Genomic DNA, 15,361 nt, shown 5'->3' with positions numbered 1-15,361 from the left:
TGGGACAGAATTAAGAAATTTGTAGAATTTAACTCTGCCCACATTCACAAGAAACGATGGCTTAACTACCCCAACTACCTTCCTATATGCATGCATAGATGCAATAATGTTGTGCATTAAATTAACAAATTAAAGGTCCAGGGTTATGTGATGATCAATTTGGAAAATCTGATTTTTGGTTATGTGATGATTAATCTAGAACGATGATTAATCTAGAACGGAGTATGTGTAGTCCAGTGGTGAGATGGCATGTGCATTCCTGAAATAAGTATTTTTAGGGGTTTATTTGTAAAAACTGCAGAAATACCTCATTTCACCTCTTTCTTTACACATTCATGTGTCTTCCTTCCCATTTATAGCTACCATATGTAGCTCGATCAGAATATGCATCACACAAGGTAGAGAGATGTTCATGCAGGTCGTTGTTCCCTACTCAAGCTGCTGCTGGATTTGTGGCTTATTGCTCGTATTAGACATGGGAAGTTCACTTAAAACACCCAATCCTAATCTAACAGCATACAGCCAGCAGATAAACATCACTGAACTGAATTACATAAAACCAATCATTCAATATCAGGTTATCTAAAACAAGAGCTACTACACCCGGCCCAGAGGTGATATACTACTGGAAAATCAGTTTTTGGTGACTGTCCCACAGCTTTTGTGATGGTTAAATAAATACCTTCACCAAAATATTATTTCGTGACAGTGATGAGTGCACTGTCATGAAAATAGATTTTCGTGAAAGCAAAAGTAATGCAGTCACAGAAAAAAAATGTTTTTTGAGTAAACTCGTATTACAGTCACCAAAGAGGCAAAAGATCAATTTACTCAGGAACCCACTCTAGTATTAAGCTGAGGTTGGCCCAATAACAGGGAGAAGCCCATGAATACTCCAGGCCTGTTTATTACCAGTGCTTCTGATCGATCGTTATCGAGGGTTTTTTCACGTCGCGTTTTTACCCACCGCCGCCGCCGCCGCCACCACCACCACTGCAGTTGCTCACCTCTCCGTCGCGGGTTACGTCGCCGGCGACCACCCTACCCTGTACTCACTCTCCTCCCCCTCCCCGCTCTCACCTTTCTCTTCGTTTTCTGCTGTTCTAGATCTGGAAACTTTTCGTTTTTCCAGCCAGCCTGCGCTGATCTCCATCGTCCCGCGAGCGAGTAGAGCAGAGCAGCGCCGCTTCCTCTTGTCGTCGGCGGCGGCGAGCACTACTGTAAGCACATCCTCTTACTCATCCCTCGTCCCTCCCATCTGTACCCGCAATATGTGTGTCCTGGAGATGTTGCTAGTTTCTGGATCTGCAGCGATAGATTTCCCCTTTTTGAGTTGGACATATTCTTCTTTGTTCATGCACAATAGACATTAGGTTCCAGATTTAACCCCCTATATAGCATGGGCAAATCAATCTCTGGAGAAGTAAAATTCTTTTCACAGGAGGTGGGGGTCGTTGGGGGCAAATCAAATTTAAGTTTCATAAGTTCACTACTTATTTAGATGGGCTAGCTTTTTATTTTTTATTTAGAGCAATAGAAATGCAAGTTGTTCACTGTACATATCAAATACTACTGGCTTTTGTTTTTCATTTCATTTGTTTGTGGATTATGCAGATTACATTATTCTACTACTTGCTGTTATGTAGCACAATTGTACTGTACGATAGAAATTAGAAACAATATATCTATAGTGGAGTTGTCAAGTGGCTCAATTGATTTAGATGATCAATGGTTTGAGGAGGTCCTAGAATTGAGATAGTTTATTTTCTGAAATATATATTTTTCCTATACACTTATCAGTCTTGTATGCTTCTGCTTGTGAAAATATCAGCTTGTTTTTGGATAAATGATGCGTATATGATGTTGGGTTAGTAATCCTTTTGATTTAACACTCTATAGGAGACTAAACCTTGAATTTACTGGAGAAGTATCAACAAAATAGCAGACAAAATCAGTTTGATATCCATCAAGGTAAAACTGAAACACAATTTTCAATCCTTTATAGTTCTTTTTAACTTTATCTGCTGCAATGCACCTGTATGTTGAATCCTATCTTACTGTTACATGCTATCATGTAAGAATCTTGATCTACATTGACACATGCATATGTAGAAATATACTACTATATATATATAACAACTGTTCAGGAGCAGTTAGTAGTACAACTCCTAGATATAGTACAACTCCTAGATATAGTGACAAGTATAACTACAGGTAGCTTATTAGATGTAGTATCTTGATGTGATTAGGCTGCTTCTATTGTTCATATCTAGTTTAATATATGAGCCTAAGTTCTATACTGAATAGAAAATTTCTTAATCACAGTATGGCGAATAACCGTGAGTGGATGTATGCTGGGTGGAAACGTGGTTGTGCACCGACTGATGAGTGGGTAGAACAAACTAAGGGTTTCTTGGATCACGCCTTTTCCCTTCCAAATATCGTTGTTAGTGGAAAAATTAAGTGCCCATGCTCCTTATGTCGGAACTACGTTTCGCACAAACGGCAAATGATCGAAATGCATTTGTGTCGTGAGGGTTTCAAGGAGAATTACATGAATTGGACAGAACATGGTGAGTGTATTGGTCAAGATCAAGCCACAACTTCAGAAGGTAATGAAGATTTTGATGAACCGGATCGGATGGATGACATGTTGGCTGACATAGCCAGCGATTACCAGCTTTCTAAGGAAGAACCCACAGCTTCTGCTCAGGCCTACTACAAGATGGTGGCTAGTGCAGATGAAAAGGTACACGATCAAACAACACACACCTGTTTATCTACCATAGCTTGTCTGCTTGCCATCAAGTCACAGTACAACATGCCATCAGCATGCTATGATGATGTGATGCAATTGATCCATGATCTCCTCCCTGCTGGGTCAAAGTTGGATGATAACTTCTATCGTTCAAAGAAAACTCTTGCTGGACTAGGGATGCCATATGAAAAAATTGATGTGTGCTACAACAATTGCATGCTTTACTACAAAGACAATGCTGAGAAAGTTAGATGTGACTTTTTCAAAACATCTCGGTATGAGAATGACAATAGCAAAGTTCCATGTAAGGTTCTAAGGTATCTCCCTATCATACCTAGACTGCAAAGGTTGTATAATAATGAAGAGATAGCAGTCCAAATGAGATGGCACAAAGAACACCCTACACATAAGCTAAATGTGATGATGCACCCACGTGAGGGTGAAGCATGGATTCAATTTGATGTAGATTTTTCTACTTTTGCACAAGATCCAAGAAATGTCCGGCTTGGTCTAGCTATAGATGGATTCACAGCTTTCAACATGACTGCTGCGTCATACTCCTGTTGGCCTGTCTTTATGGTACCATACAATCTCCCACCAGACATTTGCATGAAACCAGAGAACATAATGCTTGCCCTTGTTATCCCTGGTCCTCAACATCCTGGAAAGAACTTGAGCACACTATTGGAACCTTTGGTGGATGAGTTACTTCAGATATGGGATGGTGTAACCACATGGGATGCTTCGAAGAAGGAAAACTTCATTATGAGAGCAGCATATCTTTGGTCGATCCATGACTTTTGTGCTTATGGTGATTTTGCGGGTTGGAGCACCAATGGTAACTTAGCATGCCCAACATGTATGTGTGAGTCAAAAGCATTCAGGCTCCATAATGGAGGGAAAAGTTGTTGGTTTGATTGCCATCGATGCTTCCTTCCAAGTGACCATGAGTTTTGGACTCAAGCAAATGCATTTCGAAAGAACACACCAGTACACCACTGTTAGAATTTCAATGGTTACTCTCATTGAGAAGAGGATGGCACTCAGAATGGGGCAATTTTCTGGTTTTCTTCATTCACAAACTCAAAAGCCATATCCTCCCAAAGAGGATTGGATACATATTTATAGCTGCTTGTAGCAGCCATGCTAGGGCAAGTGGGTGCTGTTCTAGAGCATCCCAACAAACTGTCCTAGAGCATCTCAACAAACTGCTGTCCGAGCTGTCCTAGAGCATCCAAACTGAAAGTAGAAATGCTGTCCTAGAGCTAAAAAGCAAGAAAAAGCACCACAAGACCAAGACCAAGACTTATTCCTACATTCTGCCCCTAAGTCTTGTGCGCCGTCTTGTGGGAAAGTTGAGCCATCCCGATCCGGGAGCAAAGCTCAAGGAACTTGATCCTCCCAAGGGGCTTGGTGAGCAAATCCGCAAGCTGGTCCTTGGTGTTGATGTAGCTCGCCTTGATGCTCCCTTCCTCCAAGTAGCTTCGGATGAAGTGGTACCTCACCCGGATGTGCTTGCTCCGTTCGTGAAAAACGGGGTTCTTTGCCAGGGCTAGAGCGGACTTGCTATCCATCCTAAGCTCCACCGCTCCAATGTCTCTGCCGAGGAGATCACTAAGCAGTCGAGCAAGCCAGAGCGCTTGGGTCGAAGCGGCGGAGGCCGCCATGTACTTGGCCTCGCAGCTGGACAAGGCCACCACCTGCTGCTTTACCGACTGCCAGCTAACGAGGCACTCGCCGAGGAAGAAGAGAATCCCGCTCGTGCTCTTGCTGGTGTTGATGTCGCCGGCGTGGTCGCTGTCGCTGTACCTGACGAAGTGTGCCTTGCCAGGACACCTCGGGTAGTAGAGACCGTGGTCGAGAGTCCCCGCAACGTAGCGGATGATCCTCTTCACAGCCTGCTGGTGCTCCGTCGTCGGTAGCTGCTTGAACCGACTAACGTAGCCAACGGAGAAGGCCAAGTCCGGCCGTGTGTGGGTGAGGTAGCGAAGGCTCCCCACAAGACGTCGGTACTGTGTAGAATCCACTTCCTCCGTCGTGCTATCGCGGCTCAACTTCAGTCTCTCCTCCATCGGAGTGAGAGCTCGGTTGCAATCGGTGAGCCCAGCCAGCTCAACGACACGCTTGGTGTAGGCGGTCTGTCGAAGCGTGATCCCGGAGTCGTCCTGGTGCACCTCGATCCCCAGATAGAAGGAGAGAGGCCCCAGATCACTCATCTGGAAGGTGGCCTTCATCTCCTCCTTGAACGCTGCGACCTCCGCATCCTTGGTGCCGGTGATCACCAAGTCGTCGACGTAGACACCCACCAGCAAGGCTTTTCCACCATTGCCCTGTCGGTAGATGGCTGCCTCGTGCGGGCTTTGCTCGAAGCCCATCCCCTTGAGCGTAGAATCCAACTTGGCATTCCACACCCTCGGTGCCTGCCGCAAGCCATAGAGGGCCTTGTGCAGGCGTAGCACCTTGCCCTCCTTGTCGGGGATCACAAATCCCGGCGGCTGGTGCACGTAGACCTCCTCCTTCAAGTCGCCGTTCTGAAACGCCGACTTAACGTCCATGTGATGGACGCTCCAGCCTTCCTGAGCAGCCAGCGCAAGAAGGAGTCGCACGGACTCCATCCGTGCCACGGGAGCGAAGGCATCGTCGTAGTCGATCCCCTCCTGCTGCACGAAACCGCGTGCCACCAAGAGCACAAAGAGTTTGTGCTTACAGAGCCTTTTCCAGCTAACTTGCCCAACAATGCTCCTGCTGCTCAACGTAGGGAGCATGAAAAGCGATGCAATGATTATCTTGATATAAGTTGTCTCATGCTTGCTACTATGTCCTCTGAGCTTCAAAGGCAATATGAGGCATTGGATGCTCATACGATAATCACGGGACTATGTAACATGTTTGAGGACCAAGCAAGAGCTGAGAGGTTTAATACCTCAAAGTCCTTGTTTGTGTGTGGGCTTGTAGAAGGTAATCCAGTGAGCCCACATGTGATCAAAATGATTGGTTACACCGAGAGTCTGGATAAGCTTGGCTTTCCCCTTAGCCGAGAGTTGGCTACTGATTTGATTCTCCAGTCGCTCCCTCCCAGCTTTGAGCCGTTCATAATGAATTTCAACATGAACAACCTGAACAGGACCTTGGCAGAATTGCATGGGATGCTAAAGACTGCCGAGGAAAGCATTAAGAAAAACTCCAACCATGTGATGGTTATGCATAAGCGCAAGCCCAACAACAAGAAAAGTGGTCAAAAGAGAAAGGTAAACTCTGATGAGATCACGAGTACTAGCAACTCTAAGACCAAGGTTCAAAAGATAGGGCCCGCTAAGGATGCAGAGTGCTTCTTTTGCAAGGAGACAGGTCATTGGAAAAGAAAATGTAAGAAATACCTAGAGCAGCTCAAGCAGAAGCAGCAGGATGGAAAGAGTTCTACCTCAGGTATTAATGTTATAGAAATTAATCTTGCTACTTCCTCTACTGATTCTTGGGTATTTGATACCGGGTCAGTTGCTCACATATGCAAATCGTTGTAGGGGCTGAAAAGAAGTAGGAGCTTAGCAAGAGGCGAAGTGGGCATTCGCATGGGCAATGGAGCAAGAGTTGCTGCTGTTGCGGTCGGCACTATGCCATTATCTTTACCGTCAGGATTAGTTTTGGAGTTAAATAATTGTTATTGCATTCCAGCTTTGTGTAAGAACATTATCTCTGCTTCTTGTTTGCAAGCAGAGGGTTATGGTTTTAGATCTGTAGACAATGGTTGTTCAGTCTATTATAATGATATTTTCTATTTCCATGCACCCATGATGAATGGCTTATACATTGTGAATCTTGATGGATGTTCAGTCTATAACATTAATGCAAAAAGGCAACGTCCTAATGATTTGAATCCCACTTTTATTTGGCATTGTCGCTTGGGTCATATAAATGAGAAACGCATGGAGAAGCTTCGTAGAGATGGACTTCTACACTCGTTTGATTTTGAATCATTTGAGACATGCGAATCTTCTTTACTTGGCAAAATGACAAAGGCACCTTTCATGGGTCAAAGTGAAAGGGCAAGTGAACTATTGGGACTAGTACATACTGATGTATGTGGACCAATGAGCTCAACTGCCAGAGGTGGTTTTGGGTACTTTATTACCTTTACCGATGACTTTAGGAGATATGGTTATGTCTACTTAATGAGGCATAAGTCTGAGTCTTTTGAAAAGTTCAAGGAATTTCAGAATGAGGTACAAAATCATTTGGGCAAGACAATCAAGTATCTACGATCTGATCGTGGTGGAGAGTACTTGAGCCTTGATTTTGGCAATCATCTAAAGGAGTGTGGAATTGTTCCACAACTCACTCTGCCAGGAACGCCTCAGTGGAATGGGGTGTCTGAACGGAGGAATCGTACATTGTTGGACATGATGCGATCAATGATGAGCCAAACTGATCTGCCGCTAAGCTTTTGGGGTTACGCTTTAGAGACAGCTGCGTTCACACTGAACAGGGTTCCATCAAAATCAGTGGATAAGATACCATATGAAATATGGACAGGGAAGCGTCCCAGTTTGTCTTTCCTAAAGATTTGGGGTTGTGAGGTCTATGTAACACGTTTGCAATCGGACAAACTCACACCTAAATCAGATAAATGCTTCTTTGTGGGGTATCCTAAGGAAACGAAAGGATATTATTTTTATAATCGGGAAGAGGGCAAAGTGTTTGTCGCCCAACACGGTGTTTTCTTGGAAAAAAAAGTTTATTTCAAGAAAGGATAGTGGGAGCATGGTGCGACTTGAAGAAATTTAGGAAACACCGGAAAATGCTTCAGCGTCCACACAACCACAAGCTGAGCAAGATATTGTTCAACAGGTTGAACAAGTTGTGGAAGCACCGGCTTCACGAAGGTCCGAAAGGATATGGCGTACACCTGCGAGGTATGCGTTGTTAACTTCAGGACAACGTGATATATTGTTGTTAGACAAAAATGAATCTACTACCTATGAGGAAGCAATGGTGGGACTAGACTCTGAGAAATGGCTTGGAGCCATGAAATCTGAAATAGAATCCATGCATGTCAATCAAGTTTGGAACTTGGTTGATCCACCTGATGGTGTAAAAGCCATTGAGTGCAAATGGGTCTTTAAGAAAAAGACAGATTTAGATGGAAATGTTCACATCTATAAGGCACGATTGGTGGCAAAAGGTTTCAGACAAATTCAAGGTGTTGATTATGATGAAACTTTCTCGCCAGTCGCCATGCTAAAATCTATTCGGATTGTTTAGCGATTGCTGCCTATTTCGATTATGAGATATGGCAAATGGATGTCAAAACAGCTTTCCTCAATGGAAATCTTGATGAGGATGTGTACATGACACAACCCAAGGGATTTGTTGATCCACAATCAGCTAAAAAGATATGCAAATTGCAGAAATCCATTTATGGGTTGAAGCAAGCATCTCGGAGTTGGAATATTCGTTTTAACGAAGTAGTCAAGGCGTTGGGCTTTGTCAAAAACGAAGAAGAGCCTTGTGTATACAAGAAGATTAGTGGGAGCGCACTGGTGTTTCTAATCCTATATGTAGATGACATATTATTGATTGGGAATGATATTCCTATGCTTGAATCCGTTAAGACATCGTTGAAAAACAGTTTTTCAATGTAGGACTTAGGGGAAGCAGCATATATTCTGGGCATAAGGATCTGTAGAGATAGATCAAAGAGGCTAATTGGATTAAGCTAGAGTACATACATTGACAAGGTGTTGAAAAGGTTCAACATGCAAGATTCTAAGAAAGGTTTCTTACCGATGTCACATGGCATTAATCTTGGCAAGAATCAGTGTCCTCAAACGACTGATGAGCGAAACAAGATGGGTATGATTCCATATGCCTCGGCAATCGGATCCATCATGTATGCTATGCTATGTACACGTCCAGATGTTTCATATGCACTTAGTGCAACAAGCCGATACTAATCAGATCCAGGTGAGAGTCACTGGATAGCTGTAAAGAATATCCTGAAGTACTTGAGAAGAACTAAGGATATGTTCCTAGTCTATGGAGGACAGGAAGAGCTCGTTGTAAATGGTTACACTGACGCAAGCTTCCAAACCGACAAAGATGATTTTAGATCGCATCAAAAGTCCAAACACATTTTACGGCGGTATTACCTCATTCGCGAGATAGTGGGTAGAGGAGATGTGAAGATATGCAAAATACATACGGATTTGAATGTTGCAGATCCGTTGACAAAGCCACTCCCTCAGCCTAAGCATGAGGCACACACTAGGGCAATGGGTATAAGATACGTTCATGATTGACTCTAGTGCAAGTGGGAGACTGTTAGTGATATGCCCTAGAGGCAATCATAGAGATGATTGTATCACATACTATGTTTACATATTTATCCGACTTTGTTCCTTGAAATAGATAAACTCATTATTGGTTAATGAATATGTGATTCTTTCATGAGACTCTTTATGTTATGTGTTGCTATTTCTAAAGGATCCCTGATCAAATATCATATGTGGAACAAATATGTTTAGATGATCAACACATGTATTAATTGATGATTATGTCTCATGGATCATGGTATAGAGATACCAAATTAATAATGTGGACACATGTTAGTGAACATGTTGTTGGATAGACCCAACATAAGACACTGCAAGAGCCATATGAGTTGTGTCATCAGTGATCTCATTGAGTGTTGGTGTTGAATCCTTAGACCTAAGATTATCATGGTTCTCAACATGTGTAGTAGCTTACTTAGGGAGTGCTAAACACTACTCCATAATTGGGTAGTTATAAAAGTAGTTTTCGGGTATGCTATGAAACATGTAGTGGGATATGAATAATCAAGATGGGATTTGCCCCTCCTGTGGAGAGATATCTCTGGGGCCCTCGATGTTGTAGATTATGGAAGTGCATGGCCATGCCAAAGGTGATTGAGGAGTCAATCACAAGTTATATAATCTATCAACAGGTTCGAGTGAATGATTGAGCTATTAGAGGATGGCACATATCTAGCCTTGAGCTTAATCAATATCGTGAGGCAAAGGGGTTCATACAAGTATACACTAGAGGTTCAGCCGATATGATCTTTATGTATGCCCGGTGGGTCAATACGTTCTGCTAGGGGCCGCTGTTGACGCGTGGACTGAAAAGGAGTTTTCGGGTTACAGCCGAGTATATATGAACCTACAGGGTCGCACACTTAATGGGCCGGAATAAGGGGATTGGATGGAGATCCAATATGAGCTTATTTCGGATAGGGATCCGAATAGGAGTTCTACGGGCCTTGGAGGCCCGAGTGATGGATCCTATATATTCGTGAGGGGTGTGACCGGCGGAGGCATTGCATCACATGAGAAATCCTAGCTGTCACTTCCCTCCCCGAGCAAAACCCTAGCCGTGCGCGGGTGCTAGCACATCTGCGTGTGGCGTTCCGTCCCTGTACGTGTGGATATCGGTAGAGGCGCCGCTGGTTTGCGGTGCTGATCGGCGTGGGAGTACGGCGAGGAGAACGCACGAGGAGGAGAAGGTCGAGCCAGTGCGATCGACTACTTCCTCTACATCGACGCGCGCTACTTCGCGAGAGTTTCTTCGACTTCTCAGCGTCTTCTTCCACTGCGCAGTGCGTCGAGTGGTAATGATCTATGATCTAATACTTGCATGGTTCCTGGTTTACGCGATAGAAAATTTTGATATATGCTATCGTAGCCTACGCGTATCCCAACAGATATGAACCTCTTATTGGTTTTGTAAGGGGAAATACGGTCGACCTCTCATTGGCAGGAATAAAAGCAACTAAGTTTGATGGTATGTAAAACTAGATTATCATAAGTTCTTTAAAGTAAAATTTTGAGATTATGCACCCCCAATTTTTGGTTTTGGATATATAGATTTAGTTATGATCAATTCTTATTTACATGAGCATTAGGCTTTAATAGTGCTTAAACTGGGTCCATCCGGTCTATGTATACTTCCGTGCGGCAAAGCCGCAGTTATTTTCTAGTGCAACCTGATTGAAGGTGGATGAATACAAGTGTACGTGTTTTAATTCTCAATAGCAAATCCAGCAAGTGGAGTAATAATACATGCATATTGCCATGTCGGTATACGTGCTAAATTAATGCATCAATTGGCTTTACTCCTCTCTGCTGATCTGGTTCATCTCTAATAGGTTCTATCATAATAAACCTAAAGAACCAAAAGCTAAGTACCCAGCCACTTTTACTTACCTCCTACCCTTCATAGTTCATCACAGGGATGATGTATCTTGCAGGCCTGTCTGCCTTCTTCCTCCTCTTACTAATTTCCAAAAATTTTCTTGGTTATATCGGCATGGGAGTTGTCAGGATATACAGATGGAGGTGAATGTTACAGCCCAGGACGAAGTAGAATGAACAACGAAGAACAGTTACCACAATCAGAGCCTATTTGAGACATTCCTGCACGAGGTTGTTTCTTGGAGGAAGAGGGAAGAGACTTCGTGGCCATCTCCATCTCGAGGATGTTTGAAATCTTTCTGAACATGAACAAAGCATTCCTTTCACTCTTGAATAAATTTATCTTGCTTTGTGTATAGTGTATAGATCGACCCTGTCAGGCCATTTTTGAGATGGCACACCCTTGAAATATGGTCATGACCACCAAGATCCATGTTCACTGCTCGAGCTGCTGCTGGATTTACGACTTATTACTCTACTCACCGATAACTTCAAGATTTTACTGGACACGTGCAAAGCTGTCAGCCAAGATTTTGCAACAATTGAGAACTCTCTATTGAGTGTTAACTAATTTACGATAAGACCTTGGACAAAGGATCGTAGCAATTGAAACCACAAGGATAACGTTGTGCATTGGTTAGAGGTTACATATATAAAGTACGTCGCTCACAAAAATAAGGACAAAATAATTCGAAAGAATTCATCGTACATAAGAGACCACAGTACCTTCCATGAATACAAAAACTGGTAGGAGGGATACAATACGGGGTGAACGTTATCTCTTCCAGATCTGTTTCCCCCATCGATTCCATTTTCTCCCCGATCGAGCAGCTAGTCGCTTTGTCCTCCTCGTTCTCCACTCGTCAACTCCTTTGCCCCAGTCACCATCCTCCTCCTTCCTCCCTCGACCCCTAGACCATCATCCCCAACATCGATGACATCCCCTAACCTCTTTCTCTCCTACAGTGGATCTAGGGTATGAGAGAGAGTGGGTATCATTACTTGATCATGTATGGAGCCATCAACATAAGGAATAAAGGAGATATGTTTTAGTTTTAATGAGGTAGTGGTTAATGTATAAAATAGGCCTAACGTTAGCTGAAATCCTACTGTATCTAATGGCTAATATTTGAGATGAAGAACAATCCAATGGCTACGCTTTTGATGATGTGGCTACACGTAATTGTAGATAATCGCAACATATCCTATGCACACAGGCCCTCACGTGTACACACGTGCACACCAACTAAAAAATGTCACCAAAAAATCTAGAAAAAAATCATACACATACTTTCAAATGTATTACACCTAGGGTGAAAATCTTAACGTCAAATTCATTATATTTTAGCCGTAACAAAAACAACAAAAAAATCTGACAGTTTTAAGGTTGCAATTTTGTTAGAATTTTATCTTTTTTTGTTATTCTCTATGTAGAATGAATTTGAAGATGCGACTTTGCACGTAGATGTAATACTATTGAAAGTACATGTATGAATTTTCCTAGAATTTTTTGTGATAATTTTTAGTTGGTGTACACGGTGTGTACACGCGAGGGCCTGTGTGCATAGGATACGCTCCCGTAGTGTGGCTAACTATTTAGGAATAGTAGATAACTCTGATAGTCCAAAGAAAAACTCAAGAGTAGATACAAAGATGAATATCTTATATTGGTGCCTATATTGTAGAGAGGCGTCACTCTTTATAGCGTTACATACATGTTGCTCACTTGTGTATAGGACCATGTATCACATCTCTTTACTCCTCCCAACCTCCTATCTTCTCTGCTCCTATTTACACACCCCTGTTTTTAACCCTCAAACTTTCACTACTCCCTCTTTATAGTTCACATGCCCTCCCCTCTTTTCTCCCTCACTTCCCTGTTTAAAGGTTCAGTGATTCTTAGTCACTATCAACCAATTTCATATTAGGGTGACCGATACATATATCACCACCACATGTGAAACACAAGATCGATTACACAATTTGGCAAGTCTTTGCTGCCGTCAGTTCATTCATTGGACTAAATCTTAATTGTTAACTATAACTAGCCTGTCTGCTTTCTTTCTCCACTTAATTTCCTCCAATTTTCTAGGGCATAGCTCATCAGCCAAGCACTGCTGGTTCGATCGGCTTGGGAGTTGTCAGGAGATGTAGATGAAGAATAACAAGAGAGCACAGGATGAAATAAAACAAACAATGATGTGGTTTATTTGCTTTGTTTGGGATGCTACTCGAACAACGAAGCATGGCGAACACGATCTGAGCCTACCGGGGACACAATCGCACGAAAGTTGTCTCTGCAAGCAAGACAAGTTGCAAGGCTCATTGTTTGGTTTATCTAGCTTTGACCAAGCCTCATAGGTGGTTACCGCACCTGCTGTGTAAGCGGTGTATTTTTGCCGTCGCAGGAGAGCCGGTGATCAACCTTCTCCTGGTTGTTATGGGTTAGATTGCCATCAAAAGCAAGGATTTTTATCGTCTACCAAACACCATAGGATTATCCTTGCTCTAGATCCAAACGCACCCTACCTAGCCATCATTCCTTAGCCAGGCAATATTCCTTCAGGCAATGGATTGTTCTGAGTATATAACTTTATCTTGCTTGATGTATATACTTTTGCCAGGCAATATTCTTTTGAGATATTGCACAAAGCTTAGGACCCACCAAAATCTATGTTCTTTGCTTCAAGCTGCTGCTGGATTATTTGTGTGTTCGTATCAGACACGCGGTGTGGTGTGTGAACCAGCACATGCGCCCAAGCAGCAACAGAACTCACTCATGATAACATTTCAAACGAATTATTTAAATAAATTTTAAATTTGAACAAGAAACTAGGAAGGTAGCCCGCGCATATGCGCGGGCACTTATGTAATGTTGCTTGATTTTTATATGAATGTTTATGTGTAGATGATATTTTTAAAATAGATCTTGACTCTATTTTAAATATGTTTTCGTTAATATCTAGTTTGGATATATTACTTGGAACCATACAACCTTGAATTTAATTCAAGAACATGTGTCACGATAATGGAACAATAATGGAATACATGAGTTGTTTCATATCTATTTGTACTATACGTGATTTTTTAACCAAGATAAAGGGTTTTTTCAAAAACTACCACAATAATCTCAAAAGCATTATATTGTTGGTTATATTTTGAGAAATATCTATAATTTTGCATTTGATTTTTTGCAACACCTATTATTCATATAGTTATGAGTTTGTTGTGCGATGCATTATTTATCCCAAAAATTATTTTTCAAAAAGTCATAAAAATGAGGAGCATTCATATAAAGATAAGACTACCAATGTTCACAATATTTTTATGAATGCTCCCGATAAAAAATCCATTGTCCTATTAAAATTTCAAATAAAATTTTTAATTTATTACATTTATTTTATTTTCAAAATTTATGTCAAAATTTTCTGCACTAATTATTTAGTCTCATTAGTTTTATAAAATGTACATACTGCGCAGTCAAACAAAATTTTCAATTGTTTTTTAAGCTTATATTTAAACATAAAGTATCAAGGGCAAAAAGGACATTTGCAACCAAACGTAACAATGAAATGATGAAAAATGTAACGGTAGGGGCATGGAAGGGATCAAGTTCAAATTTCAGGGGTATAGAAAGGATCGGGTAAATTTCAGGGTTATGAAATGGATTGAGTGAGTTTTCAGGGAATTTACTCAGGGAAATATGGGTGCAACCGTCTGTGGCAAGGGTACTCCCACCCAGATACATATAAACTTTTTTGAGTCTCAAATAGGTACATCCATGTTGGTTCGCTCTCTGGAAGACCAGTCTCGTAAACTAGTATGCACAATAGGAAACCATCTTAAGATTTGGAAGTTTGTGGTGACTTCCCAATTGTCCAGGCACCTTTTTAATTTCATTTGGATCATGGACGTTGTTTGAAAATTGTCATGAACGTGTGAAGAAAAAAATATCTCTGCTACTTAAAAGTTCCGTAGTGGTGACGGTGACTCCAACCTTGACAGACACGCGAAATATAGAACGTCAGATCGCCTAATCGAACGGCTCAGATCGCCTTTCTCTTCCTACACATCCAGCGCACGCGTCTCCCTCGAATCTCGATCGCTCTCTCCTCTCCCCTACCCTCAACCCCCTGATCCATGCCGCCGCAACCCCCTCAACCGCCCGCATCCCTGATCCGTTCTCTCCCTCTTTCCTCCTTCCCCACCGTCGCTGCCGTCCTCCCCGGCACTCCCATCCCTTTCTCCTCCATGCCGCACTGCCTCCCCATTGTCGCAGCCGCCCCGTCGCCCCTGCTCGCCTGCATCCACCACACCGCCTCCCTCCCCAGTCGAGACGGCGTCGCCTCCTCGCCCCCTCCGTAGCCAGATTGACACCGCGCCGTTCAATCCGCCG

The 15,361-nt window shown here is 42.6% G+C and overlaps 1 protein-coding gene across 2 annotated transcripts; it reads left to right on the top strand.

The window, feature by feature from the left end:
* Window positions 1–931: 931 nt before the first annotated feature.
* LOC127779822 (uncharacterized) lies at window positions 932–14,052 on the top strand. Of its 2 annotated transcripts, XR_008018736.1 has the most exons (4): window positions 932–1,048; window positions 1,133–1,220; window positions 1,900–2,749; window positions 13,058–14,052. XR_008018736.1 is itself a non-coding variant. In XM_052306730.1 (3 exons), the coding sequence occupies exon 3, from the start codon at window positions 2,327–2,329 to the stop codon at window positions 3,761–3,763; it is 1,437 nt and encodes a 478-aa protein (XP_052162690.1). In that variant the 5' UTR covers window positions 1,173–1,220; window positions 1,900–1,971; window position 2,326. The 2 variants fall into 2 exon arrangements, 1 of the variants encoding a protein (XP_052162690.1); XM_052306730.1 differs by lacking the exons at window positions 932–1,048; window positions 13,058–14,052 and having other exon boundaries at window positions 1,173–1,220; window positions 1,900–1,971; window positions 2,326–3,763.
* Window positions 14,053–15,361: the final 1,309 nt, after the last annotated feature.

Source organism: Oryza glaberrima, chromosome 7, assembly GCF_000147395.1.
Source record: "Oryza glaberrima chromosome 7, OglaRS2, whole genome shotgun sequence".
Classification (NCBI taxonomy): Eukaryota; Viridiplantae; Streptophyta; class Magnoliopsida; order Poales; family Poaceae; genus Oryza; species Oryza glaberrima.
This window is presented reverse-complemented; position numbering and strand designations above follow the sequence as displayed.

Excerpts from the sequence above, each read along its gene's own strand:
- LOC127779822 (XM_052306730.1), top strand. The coding sequence starts at position 2,327 with ATGGCGAATAACCGTGAGTGGATGTATGCTGGGTGGAAACGTGGTTGT.